Below are 26,199 nucleotides of genomic sequence, written 5' to 3' on the forward strand. Positions count from 1 at the left end.
GAAAAACTTTGGAAAATTCAAAATGATGTATTTATTTCATGTTGTGTAGTGGAATAAAATGTGTTCTTTATCTTTTCAGTGGCAGGATATACAATCTATATACAATCTATATCCATTAACTGTTGGTTAATCTATAACCAACAGTACTAAACTATCAGTTGTGTCAAGATTTAAATGGAAATATGTTCGTAGTTTTTCAGTAGTCTTGTTTTATAAATAAATCAGCCCCTGTTTTAAGTAATGAAGATTAAATACATTACAATAAAATTATTTTATTTTAATGTAAATATAACTTTACCAGATTTTAATCAAGTAACAACAGTTTAGAGATATACATACACATATATAGGTACAATATATACTTTTTAATACAGTAAGGCATACTTTATGATATATAATCTTTTTACCACAAAATATATATACTTCTCAGATATGAAATGAAACTATTATGACTAGGAAGACACTACTACCTGGGACCAGAGTAAGACCTTGACAAGTAGTTTAACTTTTATACTTGACTTTAGTAACATCATTATACAGAGAAGCCATTTAGCTGGCATGTTTTGGCAGTGTGAATCTATAAGACACTGGTTGAACTTCACAAGTTTCTGAAACTTGACAGCTACTGCTTAGCAAGTCTTGGTATAAAATGTGTAGTAGGTGGTACAGGTGGGCCACAGCTGCTAATCGCTAAATAGGCGTGAAAGCTTTACCGCCCTTTGGAAATTGGGCAGAGCAGTCTTCAGCTCTGATGTCCTGTTGCTTCTCTAAAGGTTTAACATATTCTAAACACTTTATGTGGAAATCAGAAACAACAGAACAAGATCAGACTGGGGAGATGGGATTTCTGCCAGTAAAATTTTCTAAATCAACATGTTCATACAGTTTCTGACATCGTCCTTTGAGCGGCCATCATCTGTCTAATGCAAAATGTGGCAAAATGTGGCTTTGCTTCGTTTTGTCGCAAAGGAAAAGAAAAGCTTTTGTTCAGAGCTTTAGAAAAGTCAGTTCAGTCCACGTAATCTGTTCTCTTCTTAAATTCTGGAAAGTAGCTCATGCTCGTTTGGTGGTGACATGTTGCAAAGGAACGTTTCTCTTGCTCCCTCTTTCACGATATTATTCCCAGGCAGGTTTCCAGCGTGTCACTCGACCTCAACACACAGGGCAGGCTTCTTGGAGGAGCTTCCGTTATCCGAGGGGCGGTAGGAAAGCGTGCTCATCTTTGTTGATAGGCTTGAATGGGATTTGGCCTTTGGAGGAATGTATTTCAGAAGCTGGAGAAAATATTTTTTAAATTTTTTCCCAAGAAAGCCATAGAAGAGAGGATTAAGGCAATTGTTAAAATAAGCTATGCAAATAGTGATGGGCATGGCAGTGTCGACAATATCTGTAATTTTACAGTCACGTATGATGCCCAGCTGAATCAATACATCCAGAAAAGTGACTATTTGGTGGGGAACCCAGGAAAAGAAAAAGAAAAGCACAATTGCCATAATTATCTTGAAAATATCATCATTTCTTGGCTTGTTCTTCTGAATTTCATAAGCTTTCTTTAGAGTCTTCCAAATAAGAGTATAACTTGTAAGAATGACTAGAAAAGGAAACAAGAAACCCAGTATATTCTTGGTTAGGCCTAGCCCTATAGGGAGGGTTGAATTTTGGAATTCGTAATGGAAAGCACAAACTGTGATATTGGTGTTCTCGATGAAAAATACGTTTCGGTGGATTATAGTTGGCAAACTGGCCAAACCAGCCAACATCCAAATAATGATGCAGGTGACTTTGGCCACAAGCATTGTGCGCCGAAGGCGGGACTTCATCGGGTGAACGATAGCCAGGTAGCGATCAATGCTTAGACACGTGAGTAGAAACACACTGGCATAGAGGTTGAAACTGACGCTGGCTGAAGCGATCTTACATAGGTAATTGCCAAAGGGCCAGCGGTATTCCATAGCAGTGTAGACAGCCCATAGTGGCAAAGTCATTAAAAAGCATAAGTCAGCCAGTGCTAAATTCAAAAGAAAAACACTGGCCACAGTCTTCAGTTTCATGTAAAAGTAAATGACGATCACCACCAAGCTGTTTCCAAATATTCCCACAACAAAGATGATACTGTATAAAGTAGGGATCATGACAAATATGTAATTGTGCCTTCCAGCTTTGGGACAGTCATCTTGGATTCTTTTAATACCCTCTTCAGTGGAAGAGTTGAGGATCATTTTGATCTCCTGGGTTAATTAGTCTCAGACACTATGCCAAATACACCTGGAAGAAATAAAAATGAAAAGGTAAAAAACTTTTAACTTCCAGTTGTAAACAAATAGTTTTATTTCTCAATCATAAACACAGTAACTCAACTGTAGTCTTAGGAAAAAAAATTAGATCGTATTTTATGGAGAAAACTGTGAACCGATGAAGTTTAAATGTGATAAGCCACATTTAAATTAATTTTTACAGCATGTTGCTTTTCTAGGAAGTGATAAATATCCTCCAGACAAATGGAAGTGGGGTCCTATGAGAATAAACTTATCTAGGCCCTTTGCATTTTTTTCTAGAAGTAAATTCTAGCTTCCAAATTGATTAAAAAACATAATCTAAATCTCAGAAAACACTATTGAATTAAATTCGTTATTCAGAAAGACTTGAGTTTTTCCTGAGGTAAGCAAGGCTAATTAATTTGTCTTTAACCTCAGAAGCATGACACATCCGTATCGTATTCTTTAAACCATTTCTTTCATCTCACAATCTTTACTCAGGTATAAAAATTATCAGCATCTTCCCTGAAGTGGGCAGAATAGCTGCCTCTAGGTTACTGAGGAATTGGTCATGGTGGGAATTGTTTTAAAAGGGAATAAGAGGGAGGCTCAAGACTTTGGGGAATAGCATTCTGTCCGTGCTTTGCCAGGCTGCTACAGGCAGTAGCCACTTGTTCTTTAACTTCCAACTCAGGCTAGCAAAAGGGCCCAGATCTCCTAACGTTTGTGCCCGCCAGCCAGCTCTGAGATTAACCATTTGTATAACAAGGATGTCAAATGAATAGATTAGGTCAGGATTACCAATAAAACATGTCTTTTGTGGGGGGCTTGAGATAGCAACAATCCTTTAGGATTTTAGGAAGAATCAGATGTTCAGGAATGAGCTCCATAAAGACTTCTGCAAATATTTGCTCCAATATTTTATATAATCAACAATCACGCTATTTATTTATGTGATTTAGGAAATCAACATATTCTGCCCTAGACAAGAGGCCATCAGAAAAGCCTGGGGAGGGAGGCTGAAGATGCTGTGAGGGTGACATCCCAGGCTGTGGCACAGACATGCTCTGAGGTGAAGGTCAGCAGTGGGCCTAGGCAAGGCCGGCAAGCAGGGCAGTGGTGCCGGCTAAAGATCCTATTGCTGCACCAGGATCAGGGCCCTAGTGAATGAGCACGGCTGTGCTTTCCCCTCACGCAAAGGGCCCTGGGCAAGAAGAGGAACAGGAATAAGACAGCACTAGTCTGCCCAGGAGAGCTGTGCCTGGCATCCGGGAGAGCTGGCTGAACACACGCGCCCGAGGTTGTGTCCACCCTGGTGCAAAGTGGTGCTGACAGGGATGAGACTCAAGCAGCCAGGTTTTACGAGGAAACACTGGGAAGAAAAGGGTTCTTAAGCGGCCTCTTTGCCTGCCCAAGGAGGCGGTTATTCTTCCCTCCCACGCTGCTGGCTCCACGTCCTCACCACCTTCTCCTTTTGTACTCAGCTTTATATAATCTAAATCCCTGTCTTCTCTCTTCATTTGTGGGGGCATCAGCATCCACAAACAGGCATTATCTACTGCAAATGCCACATCCTCTGTGGAGCCTTCCTGACTTTTCTGGGCAATTGGCTGTTCCATTTTCTGAGCCACTTTGGCACTCTGGATGCAGGTTTTGACACTATATTACAATGGTCTGTTGACATATCTGTCTTCTCCACGGTTTGTTAGCTGCTTAGAGCAGGGCCTGTTTGGAATCATCTTTTTACTAGTGTAGGTCCCGCACAGTCCAGGAGGCAGATGATAAATGTCAGAGCGAGTGGGCAAATGCATCAGTGAACAGCATATAATTTAAAAGCTCAGAGTATAGAGCATTGAGACTAATTTCTATCAGGCTAATGAAATCCATTTACATTCTGCTCCCCAAAGAATCTAACAGAAAATTCTTAGTGTCAACCTGGGCCTCCCCTTGAAGAAGCAAACAAAACCAAAACCAAACCCAAACAAACAGACGAAAAAACCCTTGGCACTTTTAGAAATCTGTGGTTTACAAAACAGAAGATGAAAAGAAGGAATAATTTAATACATGCTGGAGCTAGGCTCTCAGGGAGGTATGACCTATTTCTTCTTCACCAAAAGGATTTCCCTACACTTTGCTGATATTTCAGTTCATTTCATTATAGTTACTGAAATTATGCCAATTTATAAGTATAAATTCATTTAGGTAAACAAATATTGTCTATTAAAAATTAAATACTTCATAAAAAGTTTCTGGGCGAGCAGTCATTTACACCTTAATGTGGATTAATTTACTTATTTGCTCTTGTTCTAACATCTAGTTGAGATCAGTTGGATTTTGCTTAGGAAAAAATTGGAAATGTCAAGGTTAAAGAATCTTAAAGATTAAAAGTGGCCTGGGTAAACTCCATAACTGAAAACTAGGGCAGAGGTAAATATTTGTTTCAGCTTGGGCACAAGTGCACTAAAAGACGGGGAGGAATAAACCTGACGCATTAGGATCCCTTAGGTGCCCTGAGCGTGGGTGCCTGAGAGCAGGGAGCAAAGTCTCCCCTCTTTCCTCTTTTCTCTCTTGATTGTACTTTGAGGGCACAGGGCTCAGGCTGGTTCCGTTAATCCTATATCTAGAGTGAGTTGAATTTTACTGACTAGGCTGGAACTGTAACCATCATTTATAAAAGAATTTCTATGGGAAAGAGTTTGCATTTGAAAGGGCCAATTTATAAACATAGTTTTGGACTTCAATTCCTTCACAATCTAAGGTCAGCCTCTTCTTCAATTCCCATTGATCCATACTGACTAATATTTAATATGTAAAAGCTTGCTCTGAACAACTAGGGGAACATCCCTGGAAATGTTAGTGAGGTATTTATTATATTAATGAGTATATCACCTGAGAAACTCTGGACATAGCACTGCATATACTAATTAGAAGAAGACTTCCTACCTAGTAAGGAAACAAATTTTCTCATACTTGGAGGGTGGAGGAAAGGGGGAGAGGAATTTTAGGTGATGGAAACAGCAGGAACAAGGGCAGGGAAGCAGAAATGCAAACAGTACATTCAGCAGGCAAGCATCCATTCATCCCATATGCATTATGATTATGAGCTGGGGTCAGGGATGCAAAGTGAATAAAGTCACGGTCCTCTTCCTTTCAGGCATCTGAGTCTAGCTAGGGGGACAGGAGCCTTAAAGACAGAATTGTCTCCAGTGTCTTGAATACTATACCATGCTAGAGTCATGTGGAACGTGCTGTGTTTATCATTGACCGAGCTTGGTGGGGGGTGGTGGTGGGGTAGGGGGTGCTCAGGAACACTTCCCAGAGAGGATGGCACTTGGACTTTGGAATAAGTATGGGAAACAGAGTGGCTAGAACTTACAGGCACCCAGCTGGTCAGCTAAGGTGGGGTAGAGATTGTGTTGTCATTGAACTTCTCCCTCCTTACAAATCTCTGCAGCATCATCCATGGGAAACTGCTGTAGTAAATTCACAGATACTACACAGCCCTCTGGGCAGGGGTGTGGGGTCTGAATGTGCACCGGATGGGAGGGTGACACAGGCCATGCTGGTGTGCAAGAAATACCAATCTCCGGTCTGCTCTGTTGCCACGGATAGGCTTCCCTAGAGAAACTTGCTTCTCAGGAAAGAGGGAAAATGGGACTGTCATGATTGGCAGCCACCTTAGACTGATGATAAATGAGTGGGAAGGAGTGGGGATCTATTCTCTTTGAAGCTGGAAGGATGCTGTTTGGGTGAGGAGCTGCAGGAGAGAGAGAGATGCGATCTACTAGGAACACCAAACTTGTGAGTCCCAGAAAGCAGCTACATTTCCCTTTCACCCTGCTGCTTCTCCCAGCAGCGTTACAGGCAGGTAGGCTAATGATGAAAAACACAGGAGGATCCCACCTCTCCCTGTTTCTGGGTCTCACCGTAACTTTTGCCCAGGCTCTGTGGCTTATGTGAATTCCACAGCACCGTTTCCTCTTGGGGGAAGAAGATGGGATTTGGAGTCAAATACTTGTAATGGAATCTTCCTTTGCCACTTACAAATCTGTGTGGCTCTGGGTAGTTGTCACCCCATTTCTCTGAACGGGAATCTCAGTTTCCTTATCTCTAAGAAATGGGAGCAGTGATTCTTTCTGCACATGATTATCATAGGAGTTAAATGAGATAACATGAAAGAGCATCAGGCATATCTTTCAAATAGCAAGTGTTTAATAAATGTGTTTTATTTGAATCTTTACCATTATTTTTTGAATGCAAGGCAAGCGCTGACTCAGCCATGGGTCAAAAAAGCATGAGAGGCAAAAAATAGGTTTATCATTGGTAAGCTCTTTCCCTTGCCATTAAAAGGCTGAAAATACCAAGCTGTTGTTCATTCAAAGTATGAGTAAAAATAATCTCAAGCAGCTGAATAAATTTGCCATGAGTCAGGTGGGAACTTTCAGTCTGCCGCAAACACAAGATTGGCACTGGTGGCCACACCACATTTCTCCACTGCCTGCCTTCGTAGGAGTTACCTTGTACTCCTTGACAGCCTCCCTGGTTCTTAGACACAAGCCGAAGAGAGAAGACTTACTTTCTTTTTTAATTCTAAGAATATTTCCCCCAGACTTTTGATTAGAATATTAATTCTTCTTTTAAGCTTTTAGGCAAGCCAAAACCAATCTAATTAAATTGTTCATTACAAGCTCCTTTTTTAATGAGTTTGCAATCTAAAGAAAAAAAAAATAAAGAGAGAACTAAAGACCAAGTAATTATATTTTAGAATAATCTTCCATCAAAGTATCTTTCTCAAATATCAAAAAGAGTAGGCCAGTGTCTCTAGGTCATTCGCTTCTAGTCTCGCTTCTAGCTCAATAAATCAGCCTGTTCAAAAATCGTTCTCTTTATTGCTCCTATTTCATAATTCAGACTTTAGAAAGCAACTTTTCCTTCTCCTGTGTGTTTTTCTCCCAAGTAATGAATGAAGTATTCTCCAGGAAAAAACTGTTAGTATCTATTTGTGAATTCATTGACTCATAGATGTTGACACTAAAATTTTTAGGGTTTCTATTCCCCCCCCCCAAAATCCATATGTTCTTATATCTTAACCTTCTGTTTTTATTTTATGGGTTTATTTTTACCCTTATCTCCTTAACCATTTTGAACATCTGTATGTTAAGAGCCCCCTATCCAATTGCTTTACTGTTTGTAGTTCTTCAGGTATAAATTCTATGTGTTTCATCTGTGGACACTCTTTGTTGGCATTCACCTTCATCTTGGGTTTTGTAATCTTTGATTGTGAGTTCATCTGTAGTGGGAATTAACTTTCTTAGCAAGCCTGAGTGTCTGGATGGTGGTAGCCTGTGAAATTTCTGCTTGGGCATACAACACTCACTTGATCTGGAAAAGTTTTCAGTGCCAACTCTTGGCCTAGTTTCCAACCTCATACTTTGTCTGCAGACACTGCAGACTAGGCCCTCTACCCGTTCTCAAATTTGTGCTGGTCTACAGAAGTTATCTAGTCTTTGGTCACAATAGGCAGTAATTTTCCAGTTCCTGGTTTGAACCAGGAACTGATTTCAATTACCTTCAGGACATGAGTCTAATGGTCTTGACTTCCATCCTGGTAAAGTCATTAGAACATTATCTCAGTTGTGTATCTGGTGTTGGTTCTTCTCTGGCCCATGTGGTCTCAATTCTTATTCAGAGCTGTGATGTGATATTCTACGTGTTTAGAGACAGAAGGGTAATGTCCATGACTGGCTTAGTCCATTGTCTTCATCTTGACTGGAAGTTGCCCTATACATTATTTGGAGACAATAGTTAAGTTGCTTGGACCAATAAGCTTTGGATTATAGCTTTGCCCCTCTTTACCCTCTCCTCCCATCATACCCTTTGATGAAGCATCCAAGCCTTTCTAGGTACACTCTCCTCCATGCTGGTAGCCTGGCAGCCATGAAGAAGGGAGCACAGCAGAGAGCCTGGCACCATGGGGCAAGTGACCAGAATTGCTTTCAAATCAGATGCACAGAAGAATGCCATGTTCTCGATTGACAATCCTAGCCTAACTTCTCTATGTTAAATATTTTCCTTGGAGATGATTTTGTTCACCTCTGCAATTCCTGGATGAATGTTTCTCTTAATACAAAAAACATTTTATTAAAATTATTAATACCATACTAATTAAGTACTTAAGATTTAATTTTCTCAAACTTAATGAATGGCTGTGTGACATGTCTAAGTGGTGAATAGTGGTTTCTGGCCCTCTTCCCAAGTCAGTATCACCCACCGTGGCCTGCCCTCATGAGAAGTGAAGACAGCATAAGCTGCTTTCTTATTTCTGCACATACCAATTGTAACCAACTGCGGTGGTTAAACCTTCTGGCATCCTCAACTAGCCCTCTCCTTTGCTTCATCCAAAATAGCCCAAGAACCTGAAGAACTCAGCTTTATGAAAGGAAATTCAGATGTTCCTTCCAAGTTAGGGTATACACTTCAAGGAAAGTAAAATGTTAATGATAAATTTTTGTTTCTTGGAAATTATTCAATACTTTAATATCGAAAAATGTAACACTAAACTACAATTACATTTCTCTCCACTCCAGAAGCTCCTACTTGTCGTAAACCACAGTTTAAACAACTCAGTTGTGGTGACAACTCCAAGCCCCCCGAACAACTCCCTTCATGCCTGTATTTCCTCCTGCTCTTTGCTATGCTAAACTCTTGGCTGTTGTTGTTGTGTGATTTTTTTTAATTTCAAAAAGAAAAGAGAAACAGGTAGGGATGAAAGATATATGATTAAGTCTAATCATGTGCTTAAAAATCTTCCTTTGACATGTTGGTGTTAGCAGGAAATATTCTCGTTATGTTACATAGAGGGTCATGGAAGGCTTTCCAGTGAGCCTAGAAAGAGCAGTGCTCCAGAGACTACGAGAAAAGGAACATAAAACCTAACTTGAAAGAAAATTTGTATATAAATGAACTCCTGTCCTCTTACACTTCCAGATTCCTTAAACTTATGGACTCAGAATTTCCCTGAGGGAATCATAACCACATTTCAGAGGATCAGCATCTTGGCCATCAAGGGGGAGGAAACATCATTTTTAATAACATGGCTCTTGGAGACTGTTCACAAGCTTTTCTTTCTCAACAGATGAAAAAGGCAGTGTCTATGTGGGCATCTTAGTCAACAACAGCTGCTTAATTCAACTTGTGAGCAAAACCCCCGATTTCATGTGGGAAGTCACTCCTCATTTTGTCTTTGAGAGTTTAAGTCAGCAGCAGAAACTGCTTATCTCATTTCAAATTCCACTTTAAGGAGTATGAATAAAGTTATTAGGCAGGAAAGGAAGCACTGATTAATTTTTACTCTTAAGAAATTATAATACTATAGAATTTATATGTATTATGAGTTTTATGTTAGAGATTATTGGCCACATGGCAATTTCACTTCAGATTAAAGTTTTTACATTATACAAATCACATAACAATAAATTTTAAAGGAAGCTGGAAGGATTAACTATTCAGTGTATTGTGCATGTTTCCCTCAATTGCTCAACGTCCTGATTGCAGTAGGAATGTTGTTTGACTGACAGCCTACAAAGCAGTCCTGCACAGTGTGTAAGGAGACTGGGGTTCTAATTTTGGCTTTCCCACTCACTAGTGAGTGACCTTGAACCAGTCACTCAGCTTCTCCAGACCTCTGCCTCCTCAGGGAGCTGGTACATGCTTAAAGAAATCTCCTGCAACGCTGAAATTTCACCATCTTGCTTTTGAATAGGTATACATCTTTTGAAGACAAGGGAAATAATGGTTTGACAAATACAAATGACCTGATAAATCACTAACTCAGCCCACTCTCTGTCTATCAATATAGGTATCATTAATGCCACAATGATTTAACATTCTATAATATATACAAAAACTCTTTTTATTAAAAACAAAATGAAAAGAATTTTACATTTGACCAAAGGTGACTAACGAAACTCCACATAAGATTACTACATTATAGTGACAGTGGTTTTTCCCGTTTTTAGATTAACTATCTACTCAAAAAAATGTTTCCGCTGCACAGCATGTGGATAGTGGTTGTGACCCTAGGTTAATGAGGTCGAGGTTATAGGTTTGGGCCCTATCTAGACTACCTGGTTGCACTCCATTTATGGCCCAAGACTGTGCGCCTCTCAGGCATCCCCGTGCTAGGCCTGGGCAATACTGGGTGAAGAGTAAATACAGACTGGCTCCTGGCTACACATCTAAGTTAAAAGTACGCCCTGCAGTTAGGAGTCCAGATTGCATCGGCCTGTGGAAAAGGTGACACAATGTATTATTGTTAAAATAACTCATACAAAATGAACCTACTCTCAGATTCTTTCTGGGGAAAACACAACTTTTTAAAGTTTAGCAAATAGTTAACATGGTTCAGTTGCCCAGATAAAAACAGAGAGGTGAGGGCAGAGTATTATAAAAGAACCTCACAGTAATATATTATTTAGTATAATACTTTGAATTATTATATGAGTCAATGTTTTGAAGAGCTAAATGGACTTTTGTCCTAAGAAAATGAATTCTGTAAGGATAACGCTTGTGTGATTTTATCCTAGAGTTACATTTTTTTCAAGCAGTTTTATATGCTTTTATTTTTCTTACATTGAAATGCTGTGAAAACTAAGAAAGAGCAAACAGTCTGGCAGAGAAAGCACTAGACTAGAGTCCTGTCCAAGAGCCTGCTCTGTCACCAACCAGCGACACAGTCATATGCAGGAAATTTAACCTCTTACTTTGTTATTCCTTAAGTATTACGAAATATTTAGAATGGGAATACCAACACCTGTTCTCACCTCTATTTCATAGATTGTTCAAGGTAAAAAGTGAGGTTTTTGGAAGACATAAAAGCAGTTTGAAAATATAACCTTTCTATAATGCAAGGATAAGTGAAGTGAATTTAGCGAAAGAAAGCTCAGAACTTCAAAAGATTAATGGATTTTTTTCATTCAGAAATTCAGCAGAAATATTTTTCATTATTGTAATCTAATACTTCTGTTTCAAGAATTATAACAAGGCGCTTGATTAATGCTGAGAGGAAGGTAAAACGGTAGATGTTGTGGAGCTTCTACATTTAATACTCGTGACAGCAAATGTTTGGCTACCAAGTGGGGTCCTCAGGCTAAATCTAACCAACAGATATATTTTCTTTGGCCCCCAAAGTGTTTACAGCTTTCGGGATTTGAATCCTCTGTAGTTCACTAATCCCACCAATTCTCTATTTTCTGATTCTTTAGGTCAGTGCTGCTCAAAAGAAATATAATGTGAGCCACATATGTAATTAAAATTTTCCTAATAGCTACATGAAAAAGTAAAAAGAAATGAGTGAAATTAATTTTGATAATGTATTTTATTTAACCCAATACATCCAAAATATTGTCATTTCAACATGCAATCAATATCAAAATTGAGATATTTTACTTTTTTTTGTACCAAGTCTTCAAAATCTGGAGTGTAATTTATGTTTCCAGCACATCTCAGCTGAAGCTAGCCGCACTTCAAGTGCTCAGTCATCCCTCGGGGCTGCCTGGACCGGACAGCACAGCCTTAGGTGCGCCCCTCACGTACGCCACCTACCTAGCCCTCCCAGCAACGGTTCTGGGAGTGTGGTCCCTGCGTCAGCAGCGTCAGCATCACCCCAGAATTCCTTAGGAGTTCAAATCTCAGGCCCCACCCCGACCTACTGGCTCAGAAACTCGGGAGCGTGTTCATCGAGCCCTCCAGGTGATTCTGATGTGCAGTAATGTTTTAAAATCACTGCCTTACTGGCATCTTAATTTGCAACTCTGGCTTATATGCTGATAATCATGATTAATAGGCAAAACCAAATCCAACAAACAACAAAAGTGCCCTCAGCCAAAATGTTTTCCTTTGGCCCTTCTGAGGCATCAAAGCCTGAAATACAACAAACTCCCAAGTACAGCTTGAGAATTACTCATTAAACTGTGTATTTCTTTCAAACATTCAGGACTAAGGGATGCCCACCAGGATGCCATCTGGTAAAATACCCCGTGCACCTACTCACAGATGTCTGATATTTCTTTAACTGGGGTGGGATGGGCGATACCCACCTCCATGGCTCCACTAGAACCAAGGTCTCCCTGAGGGAGGAGACACACCGACTCAGGTGAGAGCCAGATGTGAGGGAGTACAAGAGCATGGTGATGGAAACCCAAAGATCTGAATCAGGTTCATGATTTCCTTCCTAGGAGCTGTGGGGTCTTCAGCTTTTCACTTAACCTGTGACTCATTTTCTTCATCTGGAAAATGATAATGATATTGAAGTTCGTGATAATGATGAAGTAAAAAATATCTGTCCAGTCTGGCTCACAGCATTGTTGGGAACATCGAATGAGGTCATGTATGTGGAGATGCTATGAGATCCTGTAGCTCTGAGACTTTTGTTAGTGTTATTAAATTCATACTATGGTGTAAATGACTAATTCCCCCCCCCACCCCCCCCCCCCCCGCAAGCAAATTTGGATAAGAGGGATTGGGAAACTGCACGTGGTACTGGAAGTGGAAGAAGCTAAAGTCCCAGAAAGAGGTGGAAAGGCTCAGAGAGGAAGACTGAAAGCCGCTGTTCATAAGCTGCCTGGACCGGACTGTTTTGCCAGCTCTAATCATTCTCTTGAATAACTATATAATTTTAAAATATAAATTACAATGATACTACCCCACTGCTTATAATACAAAGTTTGGACCATTCTCTCTACTATTACTTACCACTCCATTCATTTTCTACGTGGGGCTACTTGTGTCTTCTAATTAAACAGTGTGTGATAAGAGGCACGGATGCTGGGCCAGTAAAAGGTAAACAACACTTTGCCAACTGAAAAACACGACGAGATTCCGGTGACTGCCGCTTCCCGTGAAAACTTCATTAGCAATAAATGAGTTACCAGATGTCACACAGCAGATTTGAAACTAAAATATGGTCCCAAGATTTGTGTGCCGTCTGAGCAGGAGGAAAAAATGAACTCTTTCCAAGAGAGCTGCAAAATATAACGCACCACTTTTGCCTGCGATTGTTGGTTTCTCTTCTAAGTGTAAAGTAAAATGCACCCGTGCTTTGCAAAGTGGAAATGCAGCATTTCTACAGAGAAGGGCTACGTAGGGAAGCGGCACATGACTCACACAGCGGCAACTCTTTTAGGACAAGAATATTTTTGAACACCCTGTGCCACACCAAGACGCTATTTCCTCTTGTTTTAACTTGATCATGGCAATTTCTCCTTTCCTCGCCTTCACTTTCAGGAAGCGATTTCTACTTTTATTACCGACCACAAAACAGTTCAAGTCAGCAACTGCCGATGTCGACGCCACTCGCCTGAACCAGCTCTAATGACGACCCTGCTAGTGCTCACCTTTCTTCAGGAGATATTAAAACTCTCCTCTTGTTCCTCGGCCAACTAAGCCGACTCTGTTTCTGTCCTCAAAGTTACAACCCTCCAATCCGAAAGTAACTGTGGTTAGGGAGGGAACCCCACAGTAGGAAATAGGACGGCACAGTTTCACTTGAGCCAGTAGAAATTTCAAATGATAAGCCAGTGTGGCAGAAATATCTAACACCCTCTAGTTTTTCTACACAAATATTTTGGCGGAAGAAGGCCCATGTTCCTCTGCAATTTTTCTGCAGTTACTCGGTTCCAGCTGAAGAAAATGGCTCTTTGAAACTTTTTTCTTCCCAATTTATTTTCATTCTTATCTCCTATAAGAGAGGTGAAGCTTATAAATCAAATTAAGAGAGTGAAAGTGAATTATCACTCTCAAGCCTTCTCTTGGAAAATATTTACATAGAATTTGTTTATACACAGAAGTCCCCCAAAGCACTTAAAAGTTTATTTCTGGACCATTACCTGCTCATCAGATGCTGGGGATGCAGGATCTACTGCCCTTTGACCTTCATATAAAGGAGGACTGAGCATCCTTGAAATGATTAGCTATGTCAGTGGGGAAAATGTCAATTAAGACTTTTCAGCTACATAACTCCAGCACAAAGTGACACACGATGTTGCAATGAGCTTATTTACTGTACAATTGTTTTATACTCTTCTGTGTTTCTGCTGGTATCTGATCCACAAAGAGGACTCATAATTGTGGCTTAATATTAACAATAGCAGCATTTATGATTTATTATTGATTGAATGCTGACTATATGCTAAGAATTGTGCTAATTGCTTTCATCTTTGCAAGAGCCCTGTTATGGACTGAATTGTGTCCTCCCCAAATTCATAGGTTGAAGCCTTAATCCCCAATGTGACTGTATTTGAAGATTAGGGCCTTTAAAGAGGTAATTAGGGGTAAATGAGGTCATAAGGTTGGGGCCCTAATCCAATATGGTTGGTGTCTCTATAAAAGGAAGACACACCAGGAAGGTGCTCCCATGGAGGAAAAGCCACGTGAAGACAGTGAGAAGGTGGTTGTCCGCAAGCCAGGAAGAGAGGTCTCACCAGAGACCAGCCCTGCCAGCACCTTGCTCTTGAACTTCTAGCCTCTAGGACTGTTGAGAAAATGAATTTCTGTTGTTTAAGCAAGTTGGTGGTATTTTGTTATGGCAGTCCTAGCAAACTAATATGAGGCCTATGAAGGAAGGCAACATATTCCATTCTTCAGATGAGGAAACTGAGGCTTAAAGAGCAAGTCTTTACATTTTTAACATTCTAAAGTTTCAAGGCTCACTTTTTTTTTTTTTTTTTTTTTTGGTAAGGTCATCTCTTCATACTGCAGTTCAAGGGTAATTTCACCCTCCAGGGACATTTGGCAATGTCTGGAGACATTTTTGGTTCTCACAACAGAGGGAGAGGGAGGAGGGGGTTGTTACCAGTGTCTAGTGGGTAGACACCAGAGATAGTGCTAATCCTCTTACAAGGCACAGGACAGGCCCCCACAACAAAGAATTACTTAGCCTAAGATGTCAATAGGGCTGCTGTTGAGAAACTTCATTCTAGTTCCTACTTTTTTTTTTTTTAAATTCTTGATAATCTGTAGTTCTTATCTTTTATGGAATAAGTTAACTGTATACTGTGTTTTATTGGTGGTTTTTGTTTCATATATTATATTCTTATCTTCCCAGGGCAACTACAGATCCCTTGAAAGATAAAATCCTGTTGGGTAACCTTCAAATGTGCAAAGTCATGTTGAGTACTACTGAGTAGGAGCTCTAAAATTGTGAGTAGACTAAATATCTGTTGTGTCAGATCATTCTAGAAATTACCCTTTCTAAGCATTTTCCAGACCTCCAGGATTCTGCACAAGTACACCAGAGGAGAGGATTTGAGCTTAGATTCATTATAAAGTCTTCAGGGGATTTGTTAGAGTGGTCCTAAGGAAGCCTGTGGAGGGAGGAAGCCACCATGTCCAGAAGTCAAACCCTGCCCTCTGGTGGCATCAGGGCCATAGACACTGCCTGCGGGAATCTGACTGAGGGCCAGAGGGGTTCAGTCTGCACCACAGGGTCTGAAATGACTCTGCAATGTTTGAATGTAAATTCAACTTTGCATTCACATGAGGCTTCTTTTCTCTGTGGAACAACACACTAAATGTAACCTGTCATCAGGCTCTCATTAGAATTAAACCAAGTAGAGAAAAGTGAGAAAGAGAGAGGATAAACACATTGGTTACCAACGAGAGTTTCTGGAAGTTTGGCAACCGGAGAGTTTCCATTACTTGTTGAGTGACTGTTTCTTGCCTCCTCTACCTGACTGCTGTTCTGATTTATAAGGGTACTGAGTAGTTGTTTTTTTAGCTAAAGAAGAACATTTCTGGAAAAAGGGTTTCTAAATAATAATAATAATAATAATAATAATAATAATAATAATAATAATAGAGTTCTATGACCAAAATTTTAATTGTTTATTGATTTCTGTGGTATTTTACCTACAGATTTCTTTTATTTATTTATTTATTTATTTTTTTCCCCCAAAGCCCCAGTAGATAGTTGTATGTCATAGTTGCACAGCCTTCCAGTTGCTGTATGTGGGATGCGGCCTCAGCATGGCCGGAGAAGTGGTGCGTCGGTGCGCACCCGGGATCCCAACCCGGGCCGCCAGCAGCGGAGCGCGTGCACCCAACTGCCAAGCCACAGGGCCGGCCCTTACCTACAGATTTCTTACAGAGTGATTCTAGAAGAAAAGCACCGTTGTGTCTGAAATACCAGCTAACTCTGTGGAAATACTTCCCCCGTTTCCCATTAGGAGCTCTGTTCTCTCACCAGGAAAACCCCACTGTACTTATCACAGAGCGCAGCCTGTTCTGTATTCTAATGCCAAATGGGCAGCCTGTGAGTGAGGTGTCTGACGCCGTGATGTGCACCTCTGGGGAGACCAACAAGGTCATTGACAAGGTCTTTTCATTGAGAACATCAGAGTTTTCAAGAAATGCAGGCAGCCTTTCCTGGCAGGGAAAAGATACGGTAAATGCTGATGCCTAATTTTAATGTGTAAAACTAAAGCCATGAGTAAGAAAGCGACCTAATTTAGGAAGTTGAAGAGTAGAAATCAGTTCATTGCAGGATTTAGCAGAGGAAAAAAGACTCAGAACAGGCACTAGTCTAGAACTGGGGGGTGGAGGACATGGGGGCTTTTTCTTTGACTCTCTAGAAATTGAGACCTTAGGCAAATCATTAAACCTTCCCTGGACTTTGATCTGACAAATGAGAATGGTGCTATAAAGCCTCTACCCTTGGAAGAATGTTGTAAGATTATATGTTTACAGTAATTTCCTCAAAAGATGGTATATTATATACATTCAGTATGAATAGACTATATACCATAAAAACAAGTTTAATACATGGCTGAAGTGGAAAGCTAATCTATATATCAAGAGGCATATATTCCATACTTAGGTTCTGAAAAGAGAACATTAATTTAATTAACATTAGCAGAGTCTGTTTGCTGGCAGGCATGAAAGGAAAGGAACGAGCCGTTCTCTTTGCAGTCACGAAGGTCAATTACCATCCTGGCTCCGCATCTGACTAATCTTGTAACTGGCTAATTTACTCAGCCTCTTTGAGCCTTAGTCTCTTCATCTTTAAAATGAGATAAAAACTTACTGTACACTGGGGCCAGCCTGGTGGTGTAGCGGTTAAGTTTGTGCGCTTCGCTTCGGTGGCCCGGGATTCTCGGGTTCGGATCCTGGGCATGGACCTACACACTGCTTGTCAAGCCGTGCTGAGGCAGCGTCCCACAGAGAGCAACTAGAAGGATGTACAACTATGACATACAACTATCTATTGGGGCTTTGGGGAGAAAAAGGAAAAATGGAGGTAGATTGGCAACAGATGTTAGCTCAGGGCCAATCTTCCACAAAAAAAGAAAAAACTTACTGTACACTGTTAATATGAGGGTTAAATAAAACACGGGAGAAGAAGATTTCCATATATTAAACACTCAATAAATGTTATTATTACTATCTTATTTATATTCTCAATATATATTCATATGTCCCCACACAAATACTAAGTAAATTACCCCATAAAATTTTACTTTTTATATGTATAATTTGCCACATGATTACATATGGCCAAGAACCAGATTGGAAGGATGTTGGGAGCCCTGTCGATACAATACAATCTGGTGATCCACTTTGCTATTCACCCATAGAGCGATGAAAGGATCCATGAAAGATCCATTTTTAAGAAGAAGTAAAAGCGTCTAAAGCTCAGATGATTTTAAGATTACTGTAAGTAGGAGGAGGAAAAAAATATCATACTATAGCCTTTGGTTGGTGAATCACACCTCAACTAATTAAATGGCAAGGATTTCCTTCAAAATGCAGGATTCAGAGAAAAAGATTTCTTAGCCAACAGCTCTCCTAGTATTCATATAAGTCTCTTCCTTGAATTATCTGACTTAACATGTGGTAATTGTTGTTCTTTAATATGATTTCATGAGATTCACTTTCTAATAATTATACAACACTGTATGGTAATAACATTTTTGGTATTACTTTATTACTATATAAAATAGAAAAACAAATTAGGCGAAATATTTTTGTACTCAGAATAGAGCAAGCAGATTTGTGAAGTTCATTAGAACTTTGTGAGAGTAGCATAATATGCTAATAATTTTGGATATCTTGATATGAAGAAGTTCCAATTCAGAGAAAATATGTTTAGAAATTGGTCTATTTCAGTAGGCATGGTTGTATACATGTCAATGATCAGCTTAAATCATTGCTTAAAGCGATTAAAGGCTTAAAGCGATTCTCTAGATAAGTTACATGGTTTCTTTATGGTACACCAACAGATTAAGATGTTCTCTTTACATAAAAAGTCATTCTGCAACTATAGACTTTTGATTCAGGCTTGGAGAGTAACTTTATCTCAGTGAGGATCAGGAAGTCACAGAAATTTCTGCTATAGAAGGAAATTTATGGGTCACATTTATTGCTCTCCTTCTTCAGAGAAATATGGGAATATATATGTATGCCCTTTGTCCCTGTAAACATGTACACTTTCTATATTGTAAATGGTGTTTTACTTGTCAGGTTACTCAAGCAAAGCCTATTTTTAACCTATAATGTAGTTGAACTATTATTCTCTACAGTCTTTTGCTTTTATTGAAACAACTTAAGTCAGAGATTCATAACATTTTATTGCTGGAATGGTCTCTAGAAATTACATGCTCCAGGGTTCACACAGTCCAATGCTTATAGGGGTTGGTAGTAACAGAGATGGGTGCAGTGGGCATGGTGGTGGATGGAAGACTCTTCCCTTTCCCGGGGGAGGCGGGAGTGGGGAGAGTCACTTCTCAGCTACAGCCAATTGTGCCAATTGTGATCGGAGGAGACGCAGGCTGATTTTTTAAGATAAGCTGGAAATTCAAGATTTTATGTGAAATATTCTATTTTAAAATGTTTTCAAGTAATGCAAATGAAAAAAAAGCAACACTGTGTGGAACTAAACAGAACTCTTTTGCTGATCAAATTTGGCCCCCGAGGGCTGCCAATTTACAGCTTAGGATCCAGGCCAGCCACCTAATTTTACCACTCAGACAACAGACTCCAAGCCTGGCAAGACGCTGCAGACCCCCATTCCAAGATTTTTTACTACACTAAATATTTAAAATATACGTCTGTTAGACATCCCCCCTTCCATTTCCACATTCAACAGCAATCCCTGACCGGGGAGCTGGAGCTGGTGGTGGAAAAATACAGAGATGGGGTGGGATGGATAATTATCTACCCCTGCTCTCATCCAGCCGGGCTGCCCCATCTGGGTGTGCACGAGAGCAGCCCCTCGCGTCTGAGAAGAGTCTCGGACGGGCATCCTGGGCTTCACCTCCGCACCTCATTGTTCCTGCCAGCCACTTATTTTTCCCTTTTCATTTTTCTATATTGTTAAAGATACTGTTATGTTTATGAGAGCTGTTGCTGCATTTCACTAATGTGATGCCTCCACATGGGTGAACACAACACAGAATCTGTGATATTTGGATATTTTTGCATATTATTTTAACATTCATTCAACAAATATCACCTAGTGCCCCAAAGGTGATCAATAGTGAAAGGGGCTGACGCTATTTCATAGAGCCACACTGACTCCATGGCCCTGGTGATGAGGTGATGAGGTCAAATTTTAAAATATTTTTGGGAAGTGCTGAAAAATATTTATTTTTGAAAGCTTCATTGTCAAGTAAAGTGTTTCTAAAGTGAAGTCTGATGATGCAAGTATGAAATTATCTACATGTTTATGTTAAAAGGCTATATTTGTGTTTTTGAAATTAATTTATTTTCTAAATTCATTCACTGCAGGTTTGGGAACACACAAAAAAGTGCATAAAGAGAACATATCTGCTATTGATTGGGTGCATACATTGACTGAGGGACTTACACAGGCTCAATGCTGGATAAATATGGAGTGTTTCTGATGAACACTAACACTTGGCTGGCATATACATTTCTTGGGATTCTAGCCCTAATAAAACTTCCCAGAGAATAAGTTGAGTTTTCAGCTTTTTTGGAAAATAGTTTAATTCTCACGAGCCTATAGGGAATTCCATAAAAGGACAACATCGACATTTTGGTTAATGGCTTGGTTTGCTGGAAGAACAGTCACGATTTTATACACAGTCCCTTGGATGGGAAGGGTGGAGGCTGCAACAGTACTAAATTCCACTTTAATTTTATTTCATGTGAAGAGATCAAATTTCATGCTTTTTCAAACCATACAGTTTTCCAGGTGAGACAGAAAATCGAGATGGAAAATGGTGGTGTGATAATGTAAAGTTTCTTATTACTCAGAAGGGCCCTGTTGAGGACTGCTAGCAGCTACTTTACTGAGGAGTCTTCCTGCTAGAGCGAGGGAGAGTCAGTCCATGGCAGGGGCAGAATTAGCTCCACGAGCCAGAGACAGGCCAGGAGGGATCAAAGCGAGACGGGAAAGGGCCCACATGAGGCATCAGGAACTCTCTTGTCTTTAGCTGCTGAGCACCTCTAAAAGGAAGCATTCACCTGGAAGTATTAAGCAAATATTAACTCAGGGATCAAACTCAGGATCCAGGGAAGAATATTGTGGGGTCCGTGGAAGGAACATGGTCTTAGTCTCTGAAGGCCCGATTTGAGTTTTCATCTCAGACATTGTAGTTTTCATCTCTAGAAATTCAATTTCAGTCTTTTTTATATCTTCCATGTCTCTACTTAACATGTTCAAACTTTCCTCTAGCTTCTTTAACATATGGAATACAGTTATAACAACAGTTTAATGTCCTTGTGTACTAATTCTATCCTCTGTGTCATCACTGGGTCTGTTTCCATTGATCGATTTTTTTTCCTCTTTATGGATTGTACTTTCCTGCTTCTTTGCATCCCTGGTAATTTTTGAATGGATGCTAAACACTCTGAATTCAACCTTGTTGGGTATTGGATGTTTTTGTATTTCTATAAAAATCCCCCAGCTTTGTTCTGGGCAACAGTTAAGTTACTTGCTACCAGTTTGATCCCTTCAGATCTGGCTTTAAGCTTTGTTAGGTGGCACCAGAGCAGCATGGAGTCCAGGGCTGATTTCTTCCCATTCCTGAGGCAAAACCCTTCTGAGTATGCTACCTGATGCCCCATGAATCGTGGTTTTCCACTCTGCCTGGTGGGAACAGGAACTATTTTCCGGCTCTGGATGATCTCTGGAGATTATCTAATCCTTTTGGGTGATTACTCACACACATGCACTGAAACAAAAGGGGGACCCTTTGCAGATCTCTGGGCTCTTTCTTTGTAAAGAGAGAGCCTCTACTTTCTGGAACTCTGCCCTGTGAACTCTAGCTCTTTGCTCCTCTGGACTCCTAGCTCCATCTCAACTCAGGTGACCTGGGAGCTCCTTCTGGATTCTCCTTCCCTGCAGCATGGCGGGGAACTCCCTCCAGGCAGTGAGCTGGGGCAATCGTAGGGCTCATTTCATCTGTTTCCCACCTCTCAGAGATCACTGCCCTTGTGCCTGATGTCCACTGTCTTGAAAACCATTGTTTTAGTGTTTTAGGTGAGAAGGTAAATCCCTGTTACTCCCGCTTATCTGGAAGCAGAAGTCTTGGGGTTGAATTTTGACCCTACATCTTGTGTGCTATTTGATTCTGGAAGAATTACTCAGCTTCATCCTCTTCTTTGGCCATTGGTGAAATGGGGATAATAATACAGTGATTAATCAATGGAATCCTATAGGGGAGAACACGTCATGGTCTATAAGATTAGGCAAAGGAGCATCCACACTAAGAGTAGACTTTTTAAAAGAACACCTGAGTGGGATGAACCTCTGAGTGGGATGAACCTCCTCTCTCCCTAGCAGGAATCACCCAAGCCCTTTCTCTTGCCCAGCAGGGGTACCTGCCTTATTTGTTGCCCTCATACCAACCAGTGACCCTACCCTTTACCTTGTGGACTAAAGGGCCTATGGGCCACAAGGCAACTTGTCTCCTCCCAGAAGGGAAAATAGCAAGTTTACCTGAAACATTTTGCCAAAGCTACACCACCACGAGACTGTAGTACCATCAATGGAGTCTATGTGATTTGTATTTAAAAAAATCATTTTTTTTTCTGATTTACACCTTAATTTAAAATAGACAATCATTTTCACCAAACTCCTGTGAAGTAGAATGCATAAAACTATTAATTGAGAACATCTGCCCACAATTATAAATATATGGAACTCATTCAGCTTATAATCAGGACATGAATATTTCAAAAGAAAGTGGTATTTTTAAGAGAAAGGTATCTTTCTTGTGACATATTAAAATTCCACCTTACTAAAGTAGTAACATGAGTGAAAAAATAATAAAATCATATGGCTTTTTTATTGCATGTTTATTTAGGCCAAACCAGTATGAGGCAGCTAGATTAATTACTTTTATACTGTTAAGTACTGTACATAGTTAATTATTTCATCTAAGTCGTGTCTGAGCCAAATCTGTGAATTACTGTTCATGCAGGGCAATGATGATTATTTATGTTCTCCCTCCATGCTACGGCTTCTTAATATATTACTTTTGACTTGGAACTAGATGTTAAAAGTTTGCATGAGGCTTTTAAAGACTACCCCGTGACATAAGTTCTAAAATTATGGATTTCAAAATTAAGGTTGACAACATGCTATGATAGGAAGTTATGCAGACAAAGGAATCATAATAGATTTTGCCTGAAAAAGCGTATTTTCCCACATTTTGCTCTGATCTGTTGACTTGTATGGTTTCAGCTTGTGCTTTTTTCTGCCTGATTTGATGATGTGGATGTTTCTTTGGGCCCTTAGTAGCTTTTCAACATGCACAAACTGAATCTCACCCACTCTCCCAATAGGGCTAATAGATGTTTCATGTGGCGACAAGTGCCCAGTGACTCCAAGTGCTTAGAGAGGTGATCACAGCCACCAAGAACCCACCGACCTAAACAGATGACCTTGGATCCATTTTTAAAATGTAAGATCAACTTTAGGAAACTTGAATGACAGGTTCCCAGTGATATTTGTGCAGTCATGTGAAAGAGAACTTTAAGAGTTTTATAAATGCAAAAATTAAATTTCAAGAGATGCTATTAAAGTAAAAATGCAAAAAGATGAAGAAATCAGTAAAAAGACAAAGTGAAATAAAAATTAGAGATGATACAGTCTCCTCGCTGCTACCAGTGTGGCCCTGGAGGGGCAGCTTTGGCATCATCTGGGAGCTTAGAGCAAAGCAACCCCAGACCTACTGAGTCAGAATCTGTATTTCAACAAGATTCCCCAGGTGGGTTGTGTAGCCATTCAAATTTGAGAAGCAGGGTTTAGAGGGACATTTAGTATCATGTAAACTTGTGCATGGATCCAATAGTTTGCCACTCATGTAGACTGGAGAGCCACCCCAACCACTGAGCCTACTCCAGGGAAGTGTGGCTGCCAACGGAGAGAACCTGAGAAAGGCCAGGCAGGCTGTGGTAGGGTGAGGGGCTCGTGAATTGTCACGGGCAGCCCTTGGAGTAGAGAGGAAGAAGAGTCCCAGTGAGGCAAAACTGTGTACCGAGGGAAATAAAATCGATTTTGTGTAACACAAATAGTCTTCAGCTCCACTCATATATCTATTATAAGAAATGAATTGGATGTTAATCTTTTAGAGGAAAACCAACAGAGAGCCAGACTTCTCGCTGGGACTTGGGTGGGAGGGTTCCTGCTGTTTTAGGAGAATCAGGGAGCACGGAAAAGGATGGGAAGTGCTCCCCCTTCCCTTGAAGCACATTCTCACCTTTTTATGTTTGTTTGAAATATGTGAATTTTGCAATATGAGTAATTTTAACTAACAACTGTTTTTCCTCCTTAAAATGCAGGCACTTACCTCACAATTTCCTTTCCTTGCGGAGCCTTTCAAACTGTTCAACCACTAGAGGTCTGTATTACCTACTTTAAAAAAATCATACTCAACTGGCTGAGACTTGCAGGTCCCAATTTTAATACCTATTTCTATGCTTTAGGATTTAAAATCCTTTTAAGACATAACACCAGGGAATAAAAATCACAACACTTTAGGAAATGAAGGAGAAAAGCTAATAGGAACCTTTCCATCCAGCAGGGGAGTCTTCCCCGCTCTTTCTAGTGGTCAGCTGAGCACAACTTCATACTCTGGAACTCAGAAATCAGTGGCCAGTCACAAGTCAGAGGAACAAAATTTATTTTCTGCAAAAGAGTTTTCTCCCCAATGTACGCTAAGACCTCTGTGTTTTAACTTTTAAGTTTTAAAGCATTTATTTTCCTATTGCAACAAAAGCAAAGTTAATTTAATTAATTCTGAGTTTAGCTCATTTAAAACACCGATTTTACTGCTTTTATGAGGGTTTTTGATTAAGATTTTCTTTTATTGGTCATCCAAGATTAGATTAAAATTAACGTTCTTTCAGGTTTACTTTATAAGGCTCTGCTGCAATTTTAGAAATGAAGGCATGAGCCTGCCCTGCCTGGTTAAAGCTACAGTACAGGTGATAATTGCTAGTGGCGTCTACTGCACGCTAGGTCCCCGGTTTTCCCTGTGTTCACGTTCGCCCAGGATTTTCACTGGAGTGGCCCATTTGGGTCTGCCCTCTGCCAGTGGGGCAGGCTCTGAGCCTTCTAAAATGAGGTGTCCCGTTTACAGGACACCTGATTAATAAGGATGAAACCTTTCCATAGCATTATAGAGCAGGCCTCCTAAAACATCACATACTTAGATATTCATATATTTAAATAGAGTGGTTGAAAATATTACAGATGTAAAGGCTGTAATTTACTGAGTATTGCACCAGGGGTTTGGTATTCTGAGGCTCGATTTTCATAGATGCTAATTATGCCTGCATTTGGAGTAAATGGCTACATTTGTTGCCAGGCAAGGTGTAACACTAAGAGGCTCCCTTCCTTTAAAACATTATGCCTGGCCTGCAACGCCTCCAGAAGCATGAGCAGGTCTAGAGTGGCTTCTCTCTCAGTCTGTCACTTTGTTAAAACACAACAATTTGCAAGTGTTATTTAGTAGATCAGCTGGGTTCATTTCAAAGGCTAATATTTAACAGAAGAGAAAATAACCCATCCCAATCCTTTTAAAAAGTGTTTTCTATGTACACTCAGGCAAATCGCCTGGTGTTTTATATAGATCTCAAAGCTAAGATTCAAGGATAATTTTAGTAATGCCTTACACTGCTTGTCTACATAATCCAAATGATCAGTTCTACAGCAGAAGGAAACTAATGCACGGTGCAATCATTTGCACTACAGACCATATTATTTAAAGTAGTTTTTTCTTCATTTCCTGTTGCATTTCTGCATATGGCCGGTGGCATATGAATTGACAATTTTCTCACTGAAATGTGACAGAAAACTATGAGCTTTACCCAATCCTGAACATTCCTTTCTGAACTCCTGACTTTTCTATTATTCAAAATGATGCTAGCTTACACTTGCACCCAATATCAGTATAAACCTTAATTAACTATTAGCACAGTGTTCACTTGTATACACATATGTAAAAAAATGTTGATAGTGTAGCAGTTAATTAAAGACAGCGACAGGAAGATCTCAGGCTCTGGGGAATTTGATGGATTACATCTGGGAGAGAAATGGTCAGAACCGGGGCATTGGAGTTGGTGCCAAACTCCAGTTCCGGTCCTGGAGCTGGTTAGCAATGTGGGCCCATTAGGCTCAGTGTCTGTGCAAGAATGAACCCAATAAGAGAGCCTGGCCTGCGGGGGTTCTTCGGTGGATTAAAAGTAAGAAAATGCAGATGGAGTGACTGACCCAGTGCCTAAGCCAGTAAGTGTCCAGTTAGTAGACATTAATGATTATTTTCTCTGCTTCTTTGTGTCTACGTTTATAAAACAGATATTGCCATATAATACAATGGCAATAATCATTGTTACCTCTAAGGGCTGTCATGAGGAGCAGATAAGACGACGTGTATGAAAACAGTACCCGGCACTGCTCGCTTCCCAAACTGGTCTCCTA

The 26,199-nt window shown here is 40.2% G+C and overlaps 1 protein-coding gene across 2 annotated transcripts in view; it reads right to left on the bottom strand.

The window, feature by feature from the left end:
* Positions 1-278: 278 nt before the first annotated feature.
* The window catches only part of AGTR1 (angiotensin II receptor type 1), a 44,090-nt gene continuing 18,169 nt past the window's right edge, over positions 279-26,199 (bottom strand). The window contains exons 1-2 of one of the 2 annotated variants that reach the window (XM_087430415.1): positions 7,825-7,986; positions 279-2,265 (exon numbers count right to left, since the gene is read on the bottom strand). In XM_087430415.1, coding sequence (XP_087286541.1) covers positions 1,143-2,219 — 1,077 coding nt within the window. In that variant the 5' untranslated portion in view covers positions 2,220-2,265; positions 7,825-7,986 and the 3' untranslated portion in view covers positions 279-1,142. Of the gene's footprint in view, positions 2,266-7,824; positions 7,987-26,199 lie in introns of those variants that run through there. The other variant, XM_087430414.1, reaches the window with a different exon arrangement.

Source organism: Ceratotherium simum, chromosome 5 (assembly GCF_057802395.1).
Source record: "Ceratotherium simum simum isolate JZ-2026a chromosome 5, ASM5780239v1, whole genome shotgun sequence".
In the NCBI taxonomy this organism is placed as follows: Eukaryota; Metazoa; Chordata; class Mammalia; order Perissodactyla; family Rhinocerotidae; genus Ceratotherium; species Ceratotherium simum.